General features: G+C 38.4%; 1 protein-coding gene and 1 non-coding gene across 6 annotated transcripts in view; one reads left to right on the forward strand and one right to left on the reverse strand.

Moving 5' to 3' along the window:
• Positions 1-699: 699 nt before the first annotated feature.
• On the forward strand, positions 700-771 carry TRNAA-GGC (transfer RNA alanine (anticodon GGC)). Its single transcript has one exon. It is a non-coding gene; the product is annotated as a tRNA-Ala (tRNA).
• A 3,865-nt stretch (positions 772-4,636) lies between these two features.
• LOC149074179 (transmembrane protein 163a-like) overlaps positions 4,637-26,480 on the reverse strand; it is a 58,558-nt gene continuing 36,714 nt past the window's right edge. For 4 of the 5 annotated variants that reach the window (XM_089246702.1, XM_089246701.1, XM_089246699.1 and 1 more), the window contains 5 exons: positions 24,206-24,297; positions 22,403-22,499; positions 19,401-19,512; positions 17,770-17,911; positions 4,641-5,420 (listed from right to left, as the gene is read on the reverse strand). In XM_089246702.1, the coding sequence (XP_089102828.1) occupies positions 5,357-5,420; positions 17,770-17,911; positions 19,401-19,512; positions 22,403-22,499; positions 24,206-24,297 (507 nt within the window). In that variant the 3' untranslated portion in view covers positions 4,641-5,356. Of the gene's footprint in view, positions 5,421-17,769; positions 17,912-19,400; positions 19,513-22,402; positions 22,500-24,205; positions 24,298-26,480 lie in introns of all 5 variants that reach the window. The other variant, XM_089246700.1, reaches the window with a different exon arrangement.

Genomic DNA, 26,480 nt, shown 5'->3' on the forward strand with positions numbered 1-26,480 from the left:
CGCATTCTCCTAAAGTCATTCTTCCGCTTTTTCGAGGCTTAGTTTGTCCTGGACTGGAGTATGCTGTAAGGTTTTGGAGACCATACCTACAGAGGGACATAGACTTGGTTGAAGGGGTGCAGAGAAGAGCTACGCGTGTCCTTATTGGCGCACGGGGCTTGAGTTATGAAGAGAGACTTCATTTTTTGAATTTTACAATGCCCATAAAGTATATTATCGTTGCATATAGAAACGTCCTCTCCACTTGTCAATACAAGATTCATCGAAAGACTGGTTATTTGTGGAGATGAAGATTACAAGGAAGAAAATTCATCACTGCCCCCACGGGGACTCGAACCCCGGTCTCTCACTTGCCGGACGAGTGCTCTACCATCTAAGCTATGGAAGCAGGTGGAATATTTCAACCTTGGAGCGTATATATATATGTTGAAAGGCACCGTACACGGACGAAAATTCATCACTGCCCCACGGGGACCCCGTGGGGGCAGTGATGAATTTTCTTCCTTGTAATCTTCATCTCCACAAATAACCAGTCTTTCGATGAATCTTGTATTGACAAGTGGAGAGGACGTTTCTATATGCATATGGCCATCTGGTTGGCCTTTGTCATTCACGAGATATTAGTTGATTGTTGACGCCGTCCGTGTACGGTGCCTTTCAACATATATATATACGCTCTAAGGTTGAAATATTCTATCTGCTTCCATAGCTTAGATGGTAGAGCACTCGTCCGGCAAGCGAGAGACCGGGGTTCGAGTCCCCGTGGGGGCAGTGATGAATTTTCTTCCTTGTAATCTTCATCTCCACAAATAACCACTCTTTCGATGAATCTTGTATTGACAAGTGGAGAGGACGTTTCTATATGCAACAATAATATACTTTATGGGCATTATATGACATTTCTCACGTGTATATTTTGTTTATAATTTTTGTTAATTGCATTTTTAATTGGGTTGCTGTATTTTTGAAATATATGACATCCATATTTTTATGGACATCTTTTTCTCAGCCACTTCGTTGGGCATTTTGCCTGTTGTGGCGTTGTATTTGTATTTGTATAAAGTGAATAGAAAATTTTTAAATGTTCCTTAACCTCTTTGTTCCAGAGGTACGCTGGGGCAAAGAGATTAAGGAGGTTAAGGTACCTTCATTTTTAACGGTTTTTAATGTTAATAATGATTCTTTTTTCAAGTTGAAAAAATTTTAGTCTTTTCTTTCAATAGTTCTTTTTTCAATAGACTTGAGTTAAGCGTAAGGGCACCTAACTCAAATGGTCCTAGTAAAGATATCGACCCAAATTAATTAATTAGATAATTTTTTTTCCCTCTAAAGAGCATTTTGACGTGCAATCACTCGAATTTTTTATTTAATGGTTTTTTGTTTTGGCTCAGGTTTGAAGAGGTTAAAGGAAGATTTTTTCCCCATAGGAAAGTATGGGAAGCCAAGATTGTGCACCAACCCCATTAAAATAGCGCATACCCTTTTTTTGATGAGTTTAGAAATAATATGTTCTATATTTGCTGATGTACAAAACTTTTTCGACCACAGTCGAGAGCCCCCCCCCCCCCAATACTGCTTCTGCCCCAGGGCCCCTCATTCAAGTCCATTCCACGCTACGGAAAGGTTAGAGCACAGAATTAGAATAATCTTTAGTCTATGGGTTAGAGGAAAAATCTAATCGATGGTATATATCCGGAGGCAAAATGTAAAAGCGCGCACATAATTTGGCTTTCAAACACTTGAAACTATTGTACAAATCGACACTAATTGTATCAACACGTTCACGCATAGTTTTTGTTGAAAGTGTTCTCGTTTCTGAATATATATATTCAGACGGCTTTAGCCGCTAAAAATGGAATCCGAGTCCTAATATTTCGGAGATTGTCAATGTTTCCCTCCGTTGACTGGGGTGACCATACATACCGTAATTTCGGCCATCCCGACCTTTTTTGTAAAAATGTCCCGTTTTTTCACGTATTTTCACCGAGGCCTACTTGAATTTTTACTTTATTGAAATTACTTTCCACACACAGCTCATAAATTATATTTTATGATAATTACAACTATAAGAATATTCATTTCACAAACTGTTTTATTTTTTGCATGGAATTCATTTTACGAAGGTTTTTAACAGCTGCTGATGCGAAGATGAATTTAGAAAAGAAAGAACATTCGACTGTCCTTGCGGGAATCGAACCCACATCCTTTCACTTGCCAGGTGAGCGCCCTAGCCTACAAAGGCAACGAATTGCAATCTTTCCTTAGAGCTCGTGTGCCCTGAACTAAACTATACGTAGACGGTCGGACCTAACTCAGGCAAAGCTCACAATAGCCGACACTGCCAGGTACGGTTTCGTTCAGTGCACACGAGCTCTAAGGAAAGATTGTAATTCGTTGCCTTTGTAGGCTAGGACGCTCACCTGGCAAGTGAAAGGACGTAGGTTCGATTCCCCGCAAGGGCAGTTGAATGTTCTTTCATCTTCGCATCAGCCAGCTGTTAAAAACCTTTGTATGATAGCGGATGACGTCATCCTCGAATTCATTTTAATCCACTGCAATTCGCATTAATGCTTCATTTCCCGCTATCGGCGATTTTTTTTTTTTTAGTGATTTATGCAGTTAGAAACTTTACTTACATTTGGCAATAATTGGTGATGTTCGTATTTTTCCGTTTCCCAGCGTTCTCCAAAAGTGCGTCGTGGCTTCTAGGGGCGTCGCGAAGAGTGTATTGACGTGTGCCCGTTCAGTGCTTTGAAATGATTCTTTTCTAGACTATTCTAGCTAGCTGCAATATCCAAGGCCAAGGGCGTCGTGGGTGGAAAAAGTTTGAAAACCACTGCCATATACGGAATCCCAATTTTTCGGGGACATGAGGTCAGTCTACTGTTATGGTTTTGCAAGCTAAGGAACCTAGGGACCAATTTTCTTCCGTGCTAGGGCTGCTATGCTCGTTACGATTCGAATGAATCGAAGAATGCTTTATGACAGTTTATATCCCGAAATGTGCTGAAGTCACTTTTCGAAGTGAGAAGAAAGCTCTTTTCAAAAAAAAGTATCAAACTTCATAATTACATTCAACAATTATTGCCACATCAGTGACACTGAAAATCAATGAAATCTAATTATTTGGATATTATAATGCGACTATTTTATTTTTTGAAACGTTCTCAAATTGCATTTTATACTTATTGGTGAAATTGTAGGATAAGAAATGAAAGATACCATATTCCAGCTCAATTAACGTCCGAGTGGCGCGATAGAAAGATGAGAGTCTACAACCGTGAAGGTAGCCATCACGGTCTATGGTTTGAATTCGGGGAAGAATATATTCCTCTTCCTCTAGCGAGCTTGAGGCGACCATCGATAGATGGCGCCTTCATTTCATTAATGGCAGTAATTTGCGATATGGCTGTTAGTTTTTGGTGTGAAGTAGCTCAATTCTATTACGGTGAAACCCCTAAGATGCGGTCACCCGTTTTACGGCCAAATAAAAATATCCCTATTTAAATAATATATTTCGAACCCTTGCTTAACGGTCACCCTCATATACGGTCATGGACACCATTTTCCTCATATGCCTCATTGTACTAAGAACCCCCAAACAGATACCAATAGTTGAAATTTTGGTTCAAATTATGTTCACACGTTCCAATAGCTGACCTTTTAAACGAAATTTTGACTTGTTAATGTTTGGCAATTCTGATGCTAATTTTTTGGTTGTGCTCATTTACTTTACAGGATTTCAAGCTGTTCAACGCTAGGTATCGTCTCATTCTATCACTGAGAGAAGAGATTCCGAAGAGAAAAAAATTGATATCATTGAATACAGTGAAAAATGTTTTATATAGGAGTTTGTGTGCAATTGAATTCAATGTCGAGAGAAAACGGGTACGAGCAAAACTTTTCGGCAAGAAAAATGGCTAAAAAAACGGAAATCAAGCTAGGAAAAATATATTCCAAGCTCACAACTGTTGTGAGCTTGGCCGTCCATGTACGGTCCCTTTCAGTGTACACGAGCTCCAAGGAAAGATTGAGAGATTCTGTGCCTCTGTAGTCTAGTGCGTTCACCCGGAAAGTGAAAGGACGTTGGTTCGATTCCCCGCAGGGGCAGTTGAATTTTCTTTCCGAAATATATCTTCGCAACAGCCAGTTGTTAAAAACCTTCGTATGGTAGCGAAGAGTGACGTCATCCTTGTATAAGGAATATTCAGCTAATCCATCCAACCAGGGGATGGGGAACAGCTGGGCCAATGTTTGAGGAAGAAATCGAATACACCCAGTAAAACACACCAAACATCGATTAATCAGTTTTTCCAAAAAGATTTGAATTAAGTATCTAAAACACTACATATTTCTTTTATAATTTTAATTCTGTATCTGTGGAATAATTATATCTTCGTCACATTGAACGCATCTTATGTCAGAATTTCGTTCATTTGCAAAAGTATATATAAAGAACCATTTCAGTTATTTTTCATACTGTATTTGGCAGTTTCAACAGCAACCCCTTCCGATGCGGTCACCCCTCTTTTACGGAAAATTTTTTTGGTCCCGCGAGTATCCGCAAAAGGGGTTTTACTGTATTGTGCATTTTCAAAGTGTTCACCGTAATAAAGTGAAAAGTAAATCCTATCTTCTGTTAAAATTTCATAAAATTTTATTCAGTAAAGCAACAGTATAAAAAAAAGTATGAAATGCATTACCTGTTGCACACATAAAAAGGCACAATTAAACAACGGGAAGAACGCTAAAATTCTATAAAAGGTATGTAAAATCGTCCCAGATAAATATGACATGCATCTTTATAGAGGGAAATGAAACAGTTAAACAGTCTAGAGAGATACAGTTCAACAGTTAAAAGTAGGTTCATGTAGATAACAAAAAATTTTACACAAAATGTACGGTATTAAAAATGAAAAATGTTACGCATATTTCCAGCATATGCTAAATAAAGATGTCTTTTTTTTTTTATACGATTAGATGTGCAGAGGCTCACGGGGGTACCAACACGATGAGGCTCAATATAAAAAGGAACTGGTAAGAATTGGCTAAATTATTTCGTACGTGTGCAACGAGACACGCACAAACGCCAGTTCACTCCGATTGCAGTTTACGATAAACCATCGATTTTCATACCAATCGGAGCCCGCACGTCAAGTCTATCTCACAGGCTCATTCAGTCTATTTCATTTCACTTCCTTCATTCACTGCTGTTAGGAATTGCAATTCAATCGTTTTGCCGACCCGGTTGATCGTGATACGTTAACTCGGCTAAGTAATGGTCAACAAAAACATGGTTTAACGGATGTAGCAATCAATTGCAAGAGAACTCCATAATGAAAAACGCTTCTTCCCTTCAGACCTTGTTAACAAGTAGAGGTGAGCGTTCATCCAGCTTGTCTTCTCTCCGAGGAATGACCCTGAAGTATAATAAAAAAAATACAGTAAACTGGGGTAACTTTAATTTCAAATATGAAAATAATGTTTGCCCTAAAGTGAAACCTCGATAAAACGTCACTCACGTCATCGAAAGTTATGCTTGAGCGAAGTTTAAATTTATGCGATTTTCCCGATGTTGTAAACTGACTGTAATATAACATTTACAATATCAATTAAAATTGCTATATTAACAAAATTTATAGATAACAAAAGAAAAAACGATATTTTTACCTTCTTGGAGTTTTTAGTACAGGGCGTCCATAATTAAAAGACCCTATTTTAAAGTAGCCTACAGGCGGAACTAGTCATCACAAAATTGTGAAATTTCGTGGAGGACTTCATGAAGCGATGGGAATTAGTTTCAGGGGGAAAAATTAGTTGCACATGTCGCTACCAGAGGGCGTTTTATTAAGAAATAACACATTTAGGCAAACGTTTACAATTTTAATAATTGTTAAACACTTTTAGAATTGTTACTGCAACAAAACATGTTCCACATGATGGCCATCATTTTCAGATACCATGGGAAATCACAAGATGGCATGTTCCACAACTGACCGAAGTGTGTGCGGGGAAATGTTCAGCACGTGGCGTGAAACACTGCCTTTAAGGTCAGGTAAAGTTCTTGGATTGTCACGACTTACCAGACGTTTCAAATGCCCCCAAACTAAAAAATCCCATGGATTAAGGTCCGGGAATCGGGAAGGCCATAAATTAGGGAAGTCTGAAAACACGTTCTTCTGTGAAATGTGTTTTAAGAACATCATTAACACTCACTGCAATGTGTGGAGGAGCTCCGTCTTGCAGAAAGATTGTGTCTGCAAGGCAGTGACGTGCTTGCAGAGCCAGAACAATTTCGTTCTGTAACAGCAATGCATATCGCTTCCCGGTGATCGAACATGTCACTGGACCTGTAGAACGTAACTCCTCGTAGAAGTAGGGACCGAGAATAAATAATGCAGTAAATCCACACCATACTGTCACTTTTGGTGAATGCAACGGAACCTCTAAGATAGCGTGCGGATTTTCTGGTTCCGAAATTCGGCAGTTGTGAGTATTGACTGCACCATCCGAGTGAAAATGAAATATCCTCTGGACAGACGAAGCGCAAGGCCATTCTGAATCGACCTCAACGCGAGCTAAAAACTGCAGTGAGAACTGGAGTAGAGCGTCATAATCATGTGAAAGCAACCGCTGCGTCAGTGATATTCCGCATGATCTTATGGACAGTTAAAAGTGACCTATCCTACACGAATGACACTTGTGCTAACACAGTGATGGTAACCTCTTCCAGCAAAATTTCCCTTTTGACTAAATTTTTCCCCACGCATTCCAAAAAATGTGCTGTCATCTAGCGGGAAAAATAAGTAATGAAGTATTTGACAATAGAAAAGTATTGCACTGCATTAATTTCTATTTTTTTCGAAAAATTCTTTTGTTTAATGAACTCGCAAAATTTTCCATAAATGCTACGAAATTTCCCACTTGGGAAAATTTTGGCCAATTTTTCCCACGATTATGGGAAATTTCCCATGAGTTACCATCACTGTGCTAACACGAGAATTTGAAGCCCTGTCCTCTTCCACCTGAGCGAAACCTGCTTTACTGCGTCTATAGAAACGGGTTTTCTTCCTGTTACAGGACGAACAGCCAACAATCATGTGATTTCAAATTTCCTTATCACATTCCGAAGGTTTTTAACATTCATTGGACCTTTTCGAATCCTCTTCCAAGTCCGATATTTCCATAGAGCGAAGTTGCTGTTTTGGTAACACAATTTGACCAATAAAGCGCGGTCTCGTAAACTTTATCGTCATTGTGAGCAGCGAACACATTGAGAAACAAGATCTCCGCGAATGTTTCTACGTTTTATAACAGCTGCTGCGTGACATCACATAAATTTACATGTTTACTACAGGTATTAAAAGTGAATCCCCCTCTGGTAGCGACCTGTGCAACTACTTTTTCCCCCCCGAAACAAATTCCCATAAGTCCTCCACAAAATTTCACACTTTTCTGATTACTGGTTTCGTCTGTATGCTACTTTAAAATAGCGTCTTTTAATTATGGATACCCTGTATTTAACTTATAATGGTGAAATTCACTGGTACACCTATGATTTATACTAGTGCTTTTTAATTTAGACTAAACTCGTGAACTGTTAAAAATATTTGATTTTTTTTTACAGAAGAACCATTGCGCATTTATTTTAAATGTACACGACATTTAGTTTTAGTGTTTTTTGTGTTCTTCATCCACCTATAAGGTAATTTCGAACACAGGGTACACTTATCATTTGAAGGGGCCCTGGGCAGGGAGCAGACATTAGAAGGCCTTAACTTAGGAAAAAATGCCTGGTTTTTCAACAAAGATATTTCGTTTAAATTTGAAGCCCTAAATCGGCGGGGTCATGGAGAAATCGGGTCCAGCTCAAACAGTCCCTAACGTTTCAAGAAATTCTGTTTTACATTCGGTAAATTAACTTCCTCAACGTAACTTTCATTACTCGAGCTATTCCATTTGGTACATATAGAAATCATCTGTTACCCAAACTCTTCCCATAGTGACGGGACAACCGGTATTAGCGACGAGCAAACGAGGGGTTTACGAACACTTATCTATCAAAGCTAGATGGGACCGAAGAAAAACGACGACACAACCGGAGCGACGACTTAACGAAGTTTTAGGCTGAGTCTTTGGTATTATCGCCACGTTCTTGAACTAGAATCATTCACAGCAATTAGTAGAATGCGCTGAGATGCTTAAATTCAGTGCAATCTCGATAACTCTGTATTCTCTCATTCCAAAAGTTGACTATATTCAATGGAGAAAACCTCTCTACCACACATCTCGCTTAACCGTTTCAGCGGATATCGCCAAATATCTCGTCAAATTTGATCTGCTTTATTTCAGTCACCTTGAAATATCTCGACTTCTAAAAAAATGCGTTGAAGTTGTTTTTACAGTAAAACATGTTTTCCTTCCCACCTCTCCAATCAAGCAGCTGCCGGTGGGTGGAGTCAGCTCTTCAAGGTTAGATAAGAGAAGGAGCAAGAAAAAGGGTGTTTTTTTCGCCCCTTTCTTTCAGCACTGTAACGAAATATACGCTCAGTATAAATAATACAATTCTTTTTTTTCCAAAAAAAATATTCTCTTCCTATGCAGGTTTTTCTTCGTGCCATAACACAGGTTATGGCAGGTGTTTTTGTATCGTAGCGAGGAAAATAAAAGCGATGGGTGAAGTAAATGATCTTGCTGGGGGCAGGAAGCAGTTATCAGCTCGAAATCTGAAAAAAAAATTCTTCAAAATAGGTGGCAATTTGTGAAGGTTTCGCAGTTTCAAATGTGGCAGTTATAACGCGGATCAGGAAATGTTTAAAAACCGCTTAAAGGGTTAAGTCGACTACGATTTATATTGCGTTATCACAATTCATTTTCATAAATCGCCCACATGTGTTCATCAGTTCGAAAAATTTTGCATTACTCTTGTATGCTTTAAAAATTCAGTTTCATTGTTCGTCGTTTATTTATTGATTGATTGATATGAGTCGAAGATTCTCCCTCACACCTTTGGATTACTTTCGGTTATTTCTTTTGTAATCCACATGTTGAATTCTGAAATTTATTATCGAGAGAGAATATCGAGAAAACTAGATCGAAATTCTTCAGTGAAAAATGTTTATTTTGAACAAAAATATTGCTGTTCATTCACAAATAACAGTTCTTCCGGCAATCAAAGTATGCCCTTTCGACCTAATTTGGTATAAATCGAAATTACGAAAACTTTTGATCGAAAATTGCAGATCAAAATATTTTATGAATTTGCAGATGGAGTATAGAATTGTGTAATTTACACACACACCTCCACAAATAACCAGTTTCTCAATGAATCTTGTATTAACAAGTGGAGAGGACATTTCTATATGCATGTGGCCATCTGGTGGCCTGTCATTCACGAGTCATTAGTTGATTGCTGCTGCCGCCGTCCATGTACGGAGCCTTTCAACATATATATACGCTCCAAAGTTGAAACATTCTATCTGCTTCCATAGCTTAGATGGTAGAGCAAAATGAGATCTGTTTGAAATTTTTTTAGCCAAATCAACACGTTTTTGCCAAAATGTGGCAATTTATTTACCTTCACTAACAAGTCAAATTTTTTGAGGGAAAGTGCATGCAGTGCGTACGTGTTTACTGCGCGATCGTTATTTTACGTTGTCGTTTTAATCAGATTACATGTTGAACAATAAAACTTCAACATTTCTTTGAATTTTTTTGAACTTTCATCGAAACTGTTACGCGTAAAAGGCTTCAATGAAGGGTGTAAAAATTATAGCTTGATGAATGTGTGACTGGTGGAAACAGTAAAATAACGATTTTCAATCGGAAACTTTTAATCAAACTTATTTTATGAATTGATCTATTCAAAATTTTTGGTTTCGAAATTTTTCTATTGATTACACTACTTAAATGCTGATTTTGTCCTAAAAAAATTTCAGTGATTTTAGGGTGCTTTTGGGGCACCGATTCCGAATTTGGTATTCGTTTTATCAGATCGGCTCTAGTTTTTGGGATGAAGTGAAAGTTGAATTTCAATGATAATACCGTAAGCCAGGTGCACATCTATGGGGGAAGTGATCGGTGTGATCACACCCCCCAAGCAAAACGCGATAATTCATGAAAACTTTTATGTGATAATATTGCAATCAATCCGTTGAAAATTACCAGTATAAAAATTTTTGATTATTATTTATGTTATTAGTTATTTAACAAATGCAAGAAAACTGCGACTAAAAAATAGGAAAAACCAGTACATTTCTTCAAAAAATTCGGGAAAGAGAAAAACAGGAAAAATCGGGACTATTCCAGAAAATACGAGACAAAATGAAGGATGTATGGTCACCCTATTCACAGCGTATAACCAATTTTATTTATTATTATTTTGTAAAATCATCCCTCCCAACAACGAGCTCTGGATCAGCTCATGCCACAAGCAGCATACAAATCACATTGAAACTTTGTGAAATGTAAATCATTAATAAACTTGTACTCAATACATAAAGATCACTGATGTCTGGTAATGATGTGTTGAATAAAAACAGAAAAGTAAATAAAAAGTTAAGAAAAATTTCCATACAAAAATTAGTGGCTGCAGACTATATTGAAATATCGATGTTATGCATTATCTCAAAAACTAGAGCTGATTCGGAAAAACCAACACCAGTTTTGAAATCAGCAGCCCCAATAAACCCTAAAACCATTAAAATTTACTTTGGGAACATGAAATTTTTTTTTTCTGGCCTAAAATTTCGCTATTTTAAACTTCAACTCACAAACGTTTTATGGTAGTTATTAGCGCCAGCGTATTATTTGAAAAAATAATTTTGAAGAATAACTTCATCCTCTCAAAAATTTTTAAAAAGTAGTTCAGCGTACAATGATCTTGTATGCTTTGAATGCCATCAATTTAGAAATTATAACCAAAAAATAAAATACACTCGGTACTTTCTGGAGAATATAAAAATGACTAGAGCAAAATGAGACTAAAGCTTATCTATAACTTCAGTAAAGCTGGCGTTGCGAGATGCAAAGAACTTTGATTGACTTGTAAAAAAAGTTTTCTGGGAAAAACTCTCTCCCGTTTTCAGGATTTCTGTGTGGGGGTTAATGTATTTTTAGCATTTCCAAAAACACCAAGTTGTACGATTGGTGAATTTGGCAGAATTTTGAAGTGATGTCATCAATTTTTAGTGTTATAACTCATTAGTTATGGGTCGGATCAAAAAACTGAAAACGCTTTTCCATATTAGTTTTTCACAAGAAATCACGTGCGTAATTATTGGGAGGTCGATAGTTAAAACCTTGTATAGGTACGTATACAAACAAACGATTTTTAAATTTTTTTTAAAGGCAAAATGAAATATAACCTCGCACACTTGACACCTGCTTAAGTCGACATATTTATCGATCCCCTTGGGGTATCCAGTGATCGAGGTTCCACTGTATATTCTGAAGGATACTTCTGATTATGTGCGCCTTGATACCCAATGTGGTTACCATCTGCGGTCTATGTGCCAGACCTGCGGCACACTTTGGAGTGGAACTGTATCTTGCTGTGAGTTGTTGACGAATATCACCCTATGTGTCGCAAGTGGAGGGATGCCAGCTATGCCCTTAGCCTGTGAACAACTATTTGCGACCACTCGCTGTTTCTTGTATTTAGTGATTATCATAGCTTTGTGAAACCTCTTAAAATTTTGATTAGTCAAAATCGTGCGTCACAAGTGAAAGCAATTATTAAATTCAATTTTATAGTTATTAGAGTTTCCTGTTTGAATTATTTATGTATGTGTGTTAATTAGGTATTTTTTACTTAATAAAATGTAAATATATTACATTTGGCATAACGTCAGTCAGTAAGACATAGCTGTCAAAATTTTGTTTAGTTTAGAAATGTAAAATTCGGTGGAAGATTCTACCCAGGAGAAATAAATGTCTGACTCGGAATTTGAAGATAATTGTATGGAGAAGGCTGGAAGATATTGGAAATGGCTAAACGAAGAGGACAAACTTTGATACCCTGCTACGAATTTGATAAAAGACGGCTCGAGCTTATCTGCCGCCTGGGTGCGAGCCTGGTGGCCGGGGCAGTCTTAAGAGCATCATGGGGGGGGGGGCCCAGGCAAAGTGATTTTTCTGAGGCCCTACCTGGAAAATTCTCGAAAATTTCAACCGGTTTTCATTTTTGTGAGAGCTCTTCTCTTGAGGCCCGGGTGGGCCCATGCATTAAGACAACCCTGCCATGGCCGGAGTAGGCTTCAGCGAAGGGGATTCTCGAGGTATACCAGATTTTTTCTTTCAGAAGAAAGCTTCACATCATTGATTACTGTGAAAATGTGCGTGACCATACGTCCCGCTTTTGAAGTGTGTGTGTATATATTTTTTTTGTTCACAATTATTTTACCGTTATTAATAATGCCAGATAACTTAATCCTTGAAATAGCACTTATTTTTGTAAGGCATCGTCACCTATCCTCTAATGATGACATATAACTAGGTTATTTTTTTGCTAGGAATTGTTTGGATAAGTTGTGAGGGAGGGCTGACAGGGCTCCAACTTGGAGTTTTTTCTTTTTTTCTGTAGAAGGGGACCCATGGAAAGTCTGGCGAGTCCCGCGAAAGAGCCATGGGCCCTGACGCAGGATGTATGAGCTATGGGGGGAATAGGCAGGAAGCACAAAATATAAGTCCGACACGGGTACAGATTTTGTCTCGAGCCGCCTCGATAGTTTACATTCTTGTTTCTGGTATTACGGTCAGAGGCCCTGTTCATTTTCTCAACGTTCCCTTTGCCGAGGCATGACTCAAAAGCGTGATGTCACGTGAATTTTTACTGTGTTAAATTTTGGAGAACTAAAGTCTACGGTGCCGCCCGGGTGCACCCAGTGCCGTCTAAACGCATGGGCCTACCCGGGCCCGGCCCGGGGGCCTCAAGAGAAGAGGGGCCTCACAAAAATCAGAACCCATTGAAATTTTCGAGAATTTGCCATGTAAGGGCCTCAGAAAAATCACTTTGCCCGGGGGCCCATGATGCTCTTAAGACGGCCGTGGGTGCACCGCACCCTTTGAACCCTCGCTCTTAAGCCCACCCCTGATAAAAGAAATTCCTACACCCAAAAAATTATGTGGGATTTGTTTTAGTCGACATGAAGAAATAGGTTTCATTCAATCTTAATTTGTACAATTTTCACCTATTTCTATGTTTCTATAGAACGTTGTAAATAAGTGAAGAATTTCTAATCTTTTACAATTTCCCATCATCTGCATTTCAAGAGAAAGTAGCTTAAAACTTGACTTATTTTTTTTCAGGTTTGTTTCATTTTTTACATAATTCTAGTTTTTAAACTTCAAAAAAATATTTTACTTTGAAAAAACTAAAACCCAAATGATTGTTTTAAGATACAATCGAAAGAAATTACCATTTTTAATTGTAAAACTCCTCCTGTAGAATTTTGACAGGCTAGTATTACCGGGTAGCAATCAGACAGGAGTACTAATATGGCTTTCAGAGTGGGGGAAAAAAAGGCTTGCCCTAAAGTTACCCCGCATTACGGAGTGACTTGAATACAAGACAGTTCTCCCTATTTATTTCACAACTAGCCGTTACCCGCGGCTTTGCTCGCGTGGATTTGGTAATCTGAAAATTGCTTGGTGATGATTCTTTGCAATAAAATTTGAATCCCTCATGACCCCCTTGGTTGTTGCATTTCTAGGAATCCCGTCTTGGCGAGTCTCTGTATTATAAAATATAATACTGACCAAATTTCATATTTATAGCTTCCAGCTGTTTGGGTTCAGCGATGATTGCCCCATACAACCTTTGAGCCCCCTCATGACCACTTTGCGGGCCAAATTTCAAACCTCCCCCTTTTAAAGGGTCTTTACGTCATAAAATAAAACTGAAAATTTTATAAATATTGGCTCTAGCGGTTTCTCTGTATAACCTTTGGACCTCCTTGGGGGGGGGGGTATAATTTCGAAAAACACTTTCTTAGTGGGTCTTTACTTTATGGAATGAAACTACTGACCAAATTTCATATTCATAACTTCAGTGGTTTTGGCTCGCCGATGATGAGTCGGTGAGTCAGGACGTATATAAATTAATTTCAAATAATCGGGCATGGTAAGCAAGCTGAGGGTTCTGGCTATGTTTTTTCCACAAAAATTATATTAACAATCACAGTACGAATACCATCATATTCAAAATAATTGTGCAATACTTGTCCTAAAGTTACCCCAGTTAACGGTATGCTTATTTGCCTCAACCCTTTCAATGCTTATTTACTCGCTCCTAGTTTTTCAATGAAATGCATTTTTTTTTCTTTCCCCGTGGAGAGATTCACCAGAATTGAAATCCACGATTACAAGAAGGGGGGAAAGAAGATTCATGTTAGATTATTTTTTAGCTTGCATGCACAAGATTACTTACGAACATCTAAGAGATCGAGATTACTTATCAGCATGAACTAAAAAGGTTTCCAAGGGAAAAACTTGGTTTTTATTCACACTCCCACAAAAGATTCATAGGGTTACTTCGTTTAACTAGAACCCGGATTATATGCATTTGCATATTTTGACCTTTTTTTAGCATTAATGCATATAATCAAAGAATTTTCAGAATAAGTGCATATTTTTGAAGGGTTATTTAAGCTCAATCACTTTTTTAAAAATATTTCGAATAAATATGATATTGTGATATAAGCAAATATAAAATATGTAGAAGTTATTTGTGCATATGGCAGTAGATACATATGTGGGGATTTTTTATGTAAATGAATATACACTAAGGGGACGGAATTACATTATTAAAGTTTGATGAAAGATCTTTTACAAAACTTGAAAAGAAAAAACCAATAAGTCGAATGTAACCGATACGCTCTTATTGGTTGAATTTTTCAAGTTTTATAAAAGAAATTTTCTAAAACTTTTATAGTGTAATGCCGGCCTAAGAAATATAAAATATGTATTTTAATAACATGCTTTTTTTTGCATGGGGATTTTTTTAATGTATATTTTCTCATTTTCGTACACATTTCGAAATTTTTAAGTTTTTCAGGATTTTTGTGTGTATATTTTGGGTTTTTTTAATGCATATTTTAGCACTTTAAATTTATATTCTGGCATTTTTAGTGCATATTTTGAAACCTTTTTAGTGCATGTATATAATCCGGGCTCTTGTTGTCATACACTCGGTATAATAGCAGCAGCAAAAGAATGGTGTTTTGTATTTCTTCCATGCAACTCCGACGTAATATTACTTCAAAACATTCAACGGATTACCCGAGTTGATTTGATGCAGTAAAACATGATTTAGTCATGAATGCAACAGTCTTGTTTGTTTTGCCAAGTTCAAATTTTGAATTTTTTTTTATTTTATTTTAAACACAGTGGTTATTTGAATTTTTATCAACTGTCAAGGGTAAATTTGTTCCTAGCTAGAATGAAGACATCGAAGTTTCACGGGAATAGGGATAAGCATGTGTATGCAGGTTTCAGAGAAAATCACTCGGGTCTACTCATGCGGAGGGTTGCTGCTGTCGTAATGTTCAGCGAGTACCGTGAATTTGCCCTTTTAGAATATTTAGACATCTTAAATCGGGGCCAAATGATATGTGTCCGATGCATTTGCCATTCAATATCCAAAATTATTGTACTTCACGCGTTCGACGGTGTCCAGAACATGGCGAGAATACACGGATAGGAAAAAAAAAAAGAGTGAGAAAACTGAAGGACGATTAGTGAGTGATTGGAGACAGCTCAGCCGCATCGTATGTTGGCATCGATTTCAGACATATCTCAGACAACCGCCTAGCTGAATGAGGAGCGGCAGTCGAACAGTCAGTAGATTTCTCACGCAATACACATTTCAATGATGGCTTTTGGGGCGCGAAGGTCAACGTCTTGCTTGTTGCCCTGTCAGAGTAGACCCCTGACAGGGCATGCCCCAGGGTTTGGGGCATTTACTCTTGGCAGTATTTGAAACTTTGTGCACATGTTCGAATAACTCTCAAAGCCGAGGTCACACTTGCGTTCAGCTTGGCCCGATACGTTTCAAGGTTGGTCATAGACGAGTAGTGTGGCCGCTCCACCACTGGCAATGATCGTCAAATGTTGGAAAGTATTGGAAGTCTAGACGAAGAGAGCAATCAGGAAATTCCAGCTACTATACCATAAGAGTCAAAACAGCCGCCTTCCTTCCCGATCTTCCCATCTGTCTGGCCACATATTGGTCAAAGTATTCTAGCAGTCAACAACACGGAGTGTGTTCTGGAAGCTAATATTCACCAAGGAACATTGAGCCAGTGTATAGCCAGCCGCTGGTGCTTCATTGCAGCATGGGAAGGCAAACATAGGAAGCAAATATTTGGGAATGACTGTTGGACCAAGCTGGACATGAACGTGGCCTTAGCTTTACAGAGTTGCTGGCCCATGACCTACAGCATTCATTCATGTTTGTCATGAATTCCTAATGGACGTGAAGTGGATCAGTAAGAATAATGCTCTTCTCGGTTTCAGCTAAGTCATGCCCTTATTCTAGGGGCATTCCGCGGATTTCCCTAATGAATTAGTCACCAAGAGATCTGGACGGTAATCCTATTGAGCAAGTCTTCGACACTGAAGAAAGGAATGCATGCATATCACCCCGAGACCAGAAATTCTGCCTGAATTATAGACAACTGCAGCTGATGGTTTGAAAGCAATATCACTGGCAAATTTCTCCTAGAATCCACGGATTGTCATTTTCAAGACAAGAGTTGGCCGTAACGCGTTACTGGATAGCTATTCCTTATCAAGTGTATTAACATGGAGTTTCTTAACCTCTTTGCTTACAAGCGAATTGGCAAGAAATTCGTATGCTCTCTATTTGACGAATCGGCAATAATTACAGCACAAATAGCCTTGTCCTAACCTAACCGCACGTTAGAAAAGGGGAAGAAAAACAACACAAATATAAAAGAGTAAGACACAGTATAAAAAGATAAGGTGCTAAAAGAATGTAGGTACAAAGTTATATTTCTTTTCACCCTCACCCTACCTGTTCTCTTTTACTCACATAAGATAGATACATCATATGTGAAGGAAAAAATTCACAATCAGGGTATACAAAAAACCAAGAAGAAAAATTGTAGGGTCGCAACAAAGCTTCGGGATGGTCAGGAGAGAGGAAAGAAAAGAGAACTTGTTTGAACTCATTCCACTGGCGTTTGGACTCAATATTGCGTCCTTTGATCGTAAAGTGGTTAAGAAAATTGATACAGCGTGTGACATTTGCTCAGCATTCTTATCAAACTTAGGGCGACCATACGTCCCATATTTCCCGGGACAGTCCTGGTATTTTTTGTTTTTCTGGCCGTCCCGACTTTTTGACAAAAGTGTCCCGGTTTTTACCGTTTTTTACACGAAGCCTACTTGAATTTTTGTTCTTTATTGAAGTCAAAGATTGAAATTATTTTTCAACTCATAAATTATATTGTGATGACTACAACTATAAATAAGAATTTAATCTTCCACATTTGTCTTGGTGAACGTTTTTTTTTTCGTGGAATTAATTTTAATCCATTTTAATTTGCAGTAATGCTTCATTACCCACCATTGTGATTTTTCCGTAATTTCACTAATATTTGGCAACTTTGTTTAGTTTTGGCGTCATTTTTGGTGATAATTGGTTATGTCCCGTATTTGGAATCCCAATTTCCCGTATTTCTCTCGAAGAAATATGGTCAGCCTAATTAAACACATGAACAAAGCAAACATTTTAAAGAATCTCACCTTACACCGCATGCAAACAAAATCAACGAGACGACGATGCTCGTGATAGGATCGATAGTCCAAACCGATGGGTGATAGAAATACAGGCTATCACTTATCGCTAGCGTCAAGGCAAGGAATGAACTCAATAGTGTATTCACAGCTGGAGAAAAAACAGAAATAGAACAATTGGAATAATAAAGAACTCTTAACATTACAAAATTCATTGTAGAATTAAATAAGAATTCTTTCATAGTCGATGAACATGGAATAGAATTAATAGAGATAAAATCAACCGAAAAATTGCTCGTAAAGCACGAATACGTGCGGGTCAACTCGGTGTTTCTCAACCTTTGTGTCCTTCTGGAACTCGTGAAATAATATCTATACTACTACATTCAAAAAGTTCCGAGACTTATTTTATTACGAAAGATGAGTACAGATAGAACCTTTTTATTTGATGTTTCCTTCGAAGTAACTACCCTGTGCAATTATGCATTTTTGCTTTTGTTCATACAAAGATGTAAATGCGGATCGCAAGCCTTTTTTTGTCACATACTTCAGTTTTTTCGTCGCTGCTCGGTGCACTTCTTCGGAATCCGAGAATCGTCGCCCCCTTAAGCGAATTCTTAATCAGAGGAAAAAGGAAAAAAGCAACGTGGAGCAGGATCAAGGGAATAAGCTGATTGTGGAAGTAACGGAATGGTACGTTTTGACAGGTAATCTGACACCAGGAGGGACTTGCGAGTCCTTAAACGTCTGCATGATTCGATGAGACGCACGCGACCAGAGATTTGGAAGGCCATGTCGTGGGTGCTTCATCACGACAATGCGCCGGCACACAGGTCCCTTCTGTTGTCAGATTTACCTGTGAAAACATCACATTCCAATTCTACAACCAGCTTATTTCCCCCCCCCCCTTCCACCCCGATCATGCTTCATGTGACTTTTTCCTTTTGCTTCGGATAAAGAATTTGCTTATGGGGCAACGATTTTCAGGTTTCGAAGTGCGGCGAGCAGCGACGAAGGTATTGGAGAGAGCGACAAGAAAGGCTAGAAATCCGTATTTAATTCCTTGTATGATCAATGGCAAAATACGTAATTGCCCAGGATGGTTGCTTCGAAGGAGATACCAAATAAAAAGGTTCTATCTGGATTTATTCTTCCGTAATAAAAAGTCTCTTAACTTTTTGAACGTAGTAGTACACTAGGCCATAGGTTTCTAATTGTTGCTGCGTAGTTCCATGGCATCGGAAACTGTATAATGTGCATTGGGAGAATCCAGTAAAGTATATTAGAGAAGTATTTATGGGTGTTTGGTTCCCGTGGAACAGTCTCGTAACTATCAAGGATTTTGAGTGATTTAAACGTTGGAAACCTATGTTTTAGGAATCTATCAATTTATCCCTGGTTCTCTAGAGAATCCTTGAAATAATATCCATATTCTAGGAAACTCTTGAAGTAATTTATATGTTCTATGAAGCCTTGTTATTCTTTCTATTAATTACACTTTCTCATGCAGCTATATCTCGACGAACACCGGTTAAAAAACACTTGATTAGCCATAAAAAATTGTAAAATAACTTGAAAAGCATAAATTTCAAGAGAAGAAAGTGAGTACCTCTTGTAGAGCTGAAGAATTGAATAATTACCTTCAAGGATTAAACAAGGGCTGCTCATTCTTCTGCCTAAAGTATATTTGCCGATCCCCAAGAAGAAATTCATTACTCCTCCAACTCCGGCCAATATAAAAACGAACATCAACTAAAATCAGAAAATAAATTACTGATTGCTTCAAAAAATGATGCATGAATATAATTGGCAATCATCTTCAAAAATGAATTTTTAAACGATTTTCTATTCAAAAATAAATTTTCAAGCAACTATCTTCGACAAACTGATATTTTAATTCTCGTATAAATGAAAATATAAAATATACTGGGCGGCTCGTAAAGACCACGTGTGAACTCTAGAGAACAAGTCATCATAAAATACGAAAGTATCAAAGAACCATTCCACTACGACCCATAGTTTCAGGAAAAACGTGCAACAAAATATCTCTCTCATTCCGGCTGTCCCAAAATGGTACAACAAAAAAACGGCGACTTGACCGCAGCAAAATATTGCTACCGCAGGGAGTTCCCCCATCGAGAGGTTAGCGCACCAACCTCTCGATGAGTATAAAAAAACAAGCCTGCCGTTCGGAATCGGCGATAAATTGTAGGTCCCGGTCTAATTAGCCCTCGTGTGCAGAAAATGACCGTGGTGCGACAGAAATGATCAAATGATCAAACCAAAATGGAAAAACTATAGAAATTGAAAACTCAGGCGAACTCATAATCCGCTTATATTGTGCACTGTGACGTCACTTATCGCTACACAGCCAATAGCTGTTCTGTATGCTGTTTTTATTTAACAAATAGACTTTACTTTGAAGAGAAAACTGGTTTCTCCAGTTTAGCGAAGGCAGACGCTAGGACAAGTGTGCTGAACCTTTTGGAAAGTGTGGTCTACTTAATTAGTGTGAAAAAGTGTCGCGGGCCACTTGAGTGATCTGGAACAGTGCCGTGGGCCGTTTAAGTTATGTGGAATTGCACGACGGGTCACTTCAGTGATCTGCAAATGTGCAGTGAGTCCCTCATGTCATCTAGAAATGTGCCGAAGGTCGCACGAGTTGCTTGTAACTGTGTCGAGAGTCACTTAAGTGATCTGAGAATGTGCCACTTGGTTTATTTTGCAAAATTAGGTTTGAGATCACGGGTAACGTCAGATGACTCCGTGGGCCATGGGTTGAGTATTTATGCAAGTAGTTCTCCAACTTTTGTCATCCGCGGCTTCCCAGAATAGTTTATAATGTATATTTTGACTTACAAAATAACCACTCCGAAGCATAAATAGACATACAAATTATCTTCAGCTCTCCGCAACACCCCTAGGAGCTGCGACACACATTTTGAGAAACACCGTCACTAGGGTATATAGTCACCTTAGCAAAAACCAGTGTCTCATGAATCGGTTGAATAGATAATGCCTACGAGTAGAATTCCTTGAAATACAAGACACTGACTCATCCACCGGCTTTTTTGCAAAAGTGTGATTTAAATATCTCTACAGCCAATCCTGCTCTCTTTATTCAGCAATCAGACATTACTTGGAGCGGCAAACCATTTTTTTCGTTCAAGGATGTAGGACGAGTCCGTTCCCCTTTATAGGTGCCTTACGTACGACTTTACTCGAAACTGGCCCTATTCGCTTGCTCTAACACCTATACGCAAGGTGCTTGGCGGCGTGACGATGGCAAAAGTAGGCGTTCCCGAGTTTTAGATCACCGTTTCTTTCCAACCCAACTCGCTCGGTAGTGAATTTCTGTACGGTGATATGACCGGAGTTGGTATAGTAAATAATATACATGCTTTGCTTTCGAAAATTTTGACCAGATTTCATTTACTTGAAAGTCCCTCTGAATCGGGTTGAAATTTATAGAATTTACCAGGTAGGGCCTCAGAAAAACCACTTGGCCCGGGGGCCCCATGATGCTCTTAAGACGGCCCTGAATCCGAGGCTTCTGGACCGTGTATTGGTGTGCTCATGCATTACGACGGCACTGCTCTGAACTTGTCAAACCGAATGGTAGTGCACTAACTACTGAGCTGCCATTCTTCCCTACCGTCACAGGCAAATATAATTACAGTACCACATTTGTTGGGGTATTGGACGTATATATGATCTCTTTCTATTGTACAAGGATGGTTATAAATAAACTGGCACTACTCAGACGTATGTAGCGATCATTCTGATGAAACTTGGTATATAGGATGTATGAAAAATAGGGGAAAGATTCAATAAAAAAAATAGTTGAATTTTGAAAAAGTGGCGCTTTTTATCTCAGTTATCTTTTTTTCAATGGTCCAAATAGCGTATTTACCAAGTTTCAATGAAATGCGTCCGCCACAACGGGCGCTACATAGGTCGGAGTAGTGCCAGTTTAATTATAAACTTTGCTCTATAGAGTTTTCCAAAACTTAAAGGGGAAAGGAATGAAACGTACTACCGTAGTGTATGTAGTTGCGTCGGAGCCAGGGGTGCTGTGGGTGCTCGAGCACCCCCGAGTAATTTGCGGCATGAGACCGAGAACTCCAGAATTGATTCAGAAATCAAAATTTCCTATATGAAACTAAAGCTACGAGCACCCACAGGTTTTAAACACTACCGCTGTGGTGGTCGAGTGGTCATAGTAACGGATTCGGGTTCGAGCCCCATCGTCGCCACAGTGGTGGTCGGCTGAAGTTGGTGTCCTGTGGTTCCCAACTTCAAGGTGAAAATGCGAGCCGATCTCCCCGTTAAAAAGTCTCGCCACAGACAGCAACAAGCCTACAAACAGTACATATATTCAATCATTACACTTCACTTATGAAATATATATGGCAGCACTGAAAAATCAGACAATACTAGACATGCACTCAGACTGTTAGGTACACACACTCGCACTTCCGGCACAACTCATTAGGTAGTAAATTGCCCATGGCGGTAGACCTGAGTTGTGCTCGGTTTGAAAGAAAGATTCGAAACACTTTCGACACCCGACTGCATTTGATTGGATAAATACGTGTATCCAAAAATAAATCATGAAAAACTGGGAGCTATGTTCACTTGCCTTTTGTGGTGCATGCTGCCCAATCAAGTCATAAACCGCTTTACTGATGATTCCAATGGACGCCATGCAGAATAAAACTCCAAGGGAAATGCAAGTGCTGAAATATTAAAGGAACGTATGTCAAAAAGAACATTTTTATTACTCTAAAAAATACACTCAAGTACCAAATATTATGGGATAATAGTACAAAAATTTTGACGTGGTGCCAACATCGCAGGAAATGTGTATAAATAGGCAGTGCTTTCAATTGCACGTACTCCTGGGAAACGCGCTCTAACGTGATCTTGGCTACATGACGAGAATTATAAAGCTCGTCATCAACTAGAAGCTGCTACGAGCGATAACAAAACGCGTGTGTGCGCAAGACTACTATAGTAGTCTAGGGCAGGATACACACTGAACTGATACGACAAGCAATACGACCGTGACGCGTATGAGTCCAACGTGCGTCCTGCCATACGCATACACGTAACTTGTCGTCGAGAGTAGTAGCTTCCAGTGGAAGACTAGCGTTCCAACGTGAAATGATAGAGAATAGGAAACTCTCTCTCCGTTTTTTGAGGTTGCTCGGTCATTTCAACATTCCCCGATCCACAGTGTCAAAAGTCTAAAGACATTCTACTGAAAATATTACCTCCCACTATATGACCAGCAACGTCTGCCCAAAATCATTAGTACTGACAGATGACCAATATTGCGTCAAGTAACACCCATATTCAACGAGGGACGTACATATGGAGGTCAGTGCGGCAAAATTCGGCATTGATGGGAAATGGCAGAAAAACGTTCAGAATGCACGCTATTGAAAGCAGCGTCTCTCTTGAGCTCATGAGCACATTAATTTGTCTGATGAAACGTAGCTAGATCAAATAAGTGGAAAATTCCAGTTGGTGCAAGCTGGCGTAGGATTCGCATACGGTACAGACGCCATGGAAGTAAGTTGTCAAGGACTGCGCAAGTTGGTGTTGGCTTTGTAATGCCATGGCATAAAATCTGGTCTTATTAGGCCTGGGGATACACAAGCTACTGAGTAGCACGAAAGCATGCCACTTTCGAGCTTGCTGGTTGGCATTCGAGCAAATGTTACCAATAAGTTCATTGGCTGCATATGTGCTCGAAAGTGCCATGCTTTCGTACTACTTACTAGCTTGTGTAATCCAGGCCTAAAACCCGTCCTCGACTAGGGATCGCTATGTATAGCTGTATGGTTATCACTTGAAAGCCTTTCATGGAATTTGCGTATCCTGGAGTCGACACCCGCTGCATAGCGGAAAACAGGTTTTTGAATAGTGAATTGCGTATCCCCGCACTCGTTGGAGCGAGCTCCACAGAGAGTCGGTACATGAAAGAAATAGGCTAATTCTTGTGCATTCTGTTTGGACGGAGTTTTCGTCTTCCGACGCGCATCGCTGTCTGGTACTGTACTAGTGCTCGCTCTACATGGAAAGCTGCTCGACCACTCAAATCTAGCTCGGTTTGAAGTTCTACCCTCTTCTGCTCCGTTTTGAACCGCTATCCGTTTTTTGCGCGCTGCGATGTCGCGTAGCGCAGTGAGTGTCAACCGGGCTTAACACTTTTCCCAGGATGTCAAGTTGCTAAACTTCGCTATGAAAAAAGTTCAGCACAACATTAGCCAACTATCTCACGACTTTTGAAACTTTGGTGTACAAATACTTTCATTGAAATTTTGAAAGTTTAGCATTGTGTAACCTTTAATCAGATATTAACTTTTTAAAAGTATTCAAAAAACTTGTATAGAACGAATTTTTAGAATTTTACGTAAAAAACAAATTTTAAACTTACATTTTTTCCTTGTCATTCGAATATGCTGAATTTTGACCGTAAAACCTCCAAACAAGGAAAGAGGCAGCTACTGCATCCAACAAACAATCTACCTGAAATAAATTTCGTAGTACTGGTTAGGGCTTCCATTTATAATACACTTGAAATTGTATTATCAAAATAATATGTGTTCCATAACTAACCGTATGATTAATTTTGGAATAAATTTCATAATACACGAGGAAAACACCGTCAGTTGATACTCGACCATAAGCTTGTAGGTAATTAATTCCGTGTAGGTTTGACTGAGTTGAAGTGAACTGTCAAGATAGTATACTGGGCAAGCAAAGTGATTTTCTTTGTTATAACTGATTATCAAAGCAAATCCAAGTCCTTGTGGAACAATGAAAAACTACATAGAGCTTACAAGAATCTTCGGAAGCTATCAAAAACGAAAGTTCTAGATCTGAAGAAATTTGAGACCCGAGACGTTCGGCTCTCGATGCTCGTAGGAAATGAATTATTTTCATGAATAGTTAGATGTATCAGATATTTATAGAACTAGGAACACCTAGTTTCGAAATAACGTGATTGCTTCTCTAATTGCCAAATGGCCTACTTATTTTCTTCTTAAGACTTCATATCCTTGATATTTCCCCAAAGAAATTGGATCTGCAAATCACGTCCCCCGACTATCAATGACGCTATAGCTAAGTGCCGAAGCCTTCTAAATGGAGACTAGATGCTTTGCGGATAAAGCAGGAGCCACACTCATTTCCAGCATGACCGTGCCCTTATCCTATTCTAATTTTCTTGGCCACCCATTCCCCAAATTTGTCGCCCTGAGCTATAGCCCGCTAAGCCTCCCTGTAAATACACCACTGGGGTTATCATGAAAGAAACATTGCTGGGTTTGAATATCCCTCATATCATGTATATGCCCTTACTACGTTGAAATAATCTAGGTTTTTACATTTTACAATTGTACTGAAACAGGGGTGTTGGAAATGTTTTATACCAGTGGGTGCTCGTCTTGAGCTTCATGTTGAAAAAATCAGATTTTATTTATTTTGTAAAACCTTATGAGAAGTCCAAACAGAAGTCCCGAAGCAAAACTAAAAAAATAATAATTTGAATTTTACACAATGTTTTTCAAAGCGGTTTATTTGTTTGTAGTCTATTTATACAATTACAGACTATTTTATAATTTACAATAAAATAAGTACATTTGAATATCGATTAAAACCCATTCTGTGAGGATACGAGTAGAGAAGATTGAATTTTATATGTAACTTCTATGAACTACCCTATAGTATAAATAAAGTACCCATTCAAATTTCAGGATACAATTCAAATAATATTCATAAGTACATTATAAATGTGTTTGTTTTCCATTTTGGTTCATGTCTATGAGATTATTGTAATGTTAGAGAATGGGAATTTTTCACACCATAGACAAAGTTATCAAAGATATTGGTGGGACTCCAGTTCAACATTTCAATACATACCTATTTAATGCTATCAAAATTTCATGAAATATTGTTGGGGGCTTGAGCCAGCGAAAAGTTGCACCTATGTGATTCATACTCATAAAATATGTCTCTAATGTAAGCTATTACCCCAATATTCTCTTAACAAATATATTTTCAATGTTTTATAGGTTTTGTCTGAAATATTGCTGAAATTTTTTGCTGGCAGGAGGCGGGCAGTCCCATGGTCTTACATTCGTCTTTTTGTATAATCTTACCCGAAGCTTCCGTACACATGCATCTTGTGAACATTCCTCTGGGGGAATTTCTACGAATTATCATGTAATCTCTATCATTGGAATCCCATAGTGATTCGAATAATTATTGATATGTCTAATTGATATTAATAAACAAAATTCTTTAAAAACTTGTATATGGAGCAGTATTATAAATAATGTCTAATAATTTTCTATTTGTGCTTGTTTTATCTTTGCTCTCATTTAATCTAAATAAAACTGGTTCTAGTTTTCTGTGAACAGGTCATGTACAATAAATAACTGGTGGTGTGCTCGAATGGCCCGATTCTCTAGGATCTTAAACGTATATAGTGTAAGGTAAGCGCGGCAGTAATTGAAATATGTTTTTTTAAAACTTAAGCCTAATCAAAAGTTATAAGAGAAAACTCTAACCTTTTGACCATATACCAAGTTATATTCTTTCAGTTGTCTTTTGGTGTTCAAGCTGGAAACATGTTTTGAAAAAAACAAGTGGGGAAAAGAATGTTGCTTTGACAGATTATTAGCACATTTCATTTTGCACTAAAGAGT

The sequence above is a fragment of the Pholcus phalangioides genome, unplaced genomic scaffold (assembly GCF_987345545.1).
Source record: "Pholcus phalangioides strain wild (caught in Gottingen) unplaced genomic scaffold, Ppha-v1.0 ptg000017l_1, whole genome shotgun sequence".
NCBI lineage: Eukaryota > Metazoa > Arthropoda > Arachnida > Araneae > Pholcidae > Pholcus > Pholcus phalangioides.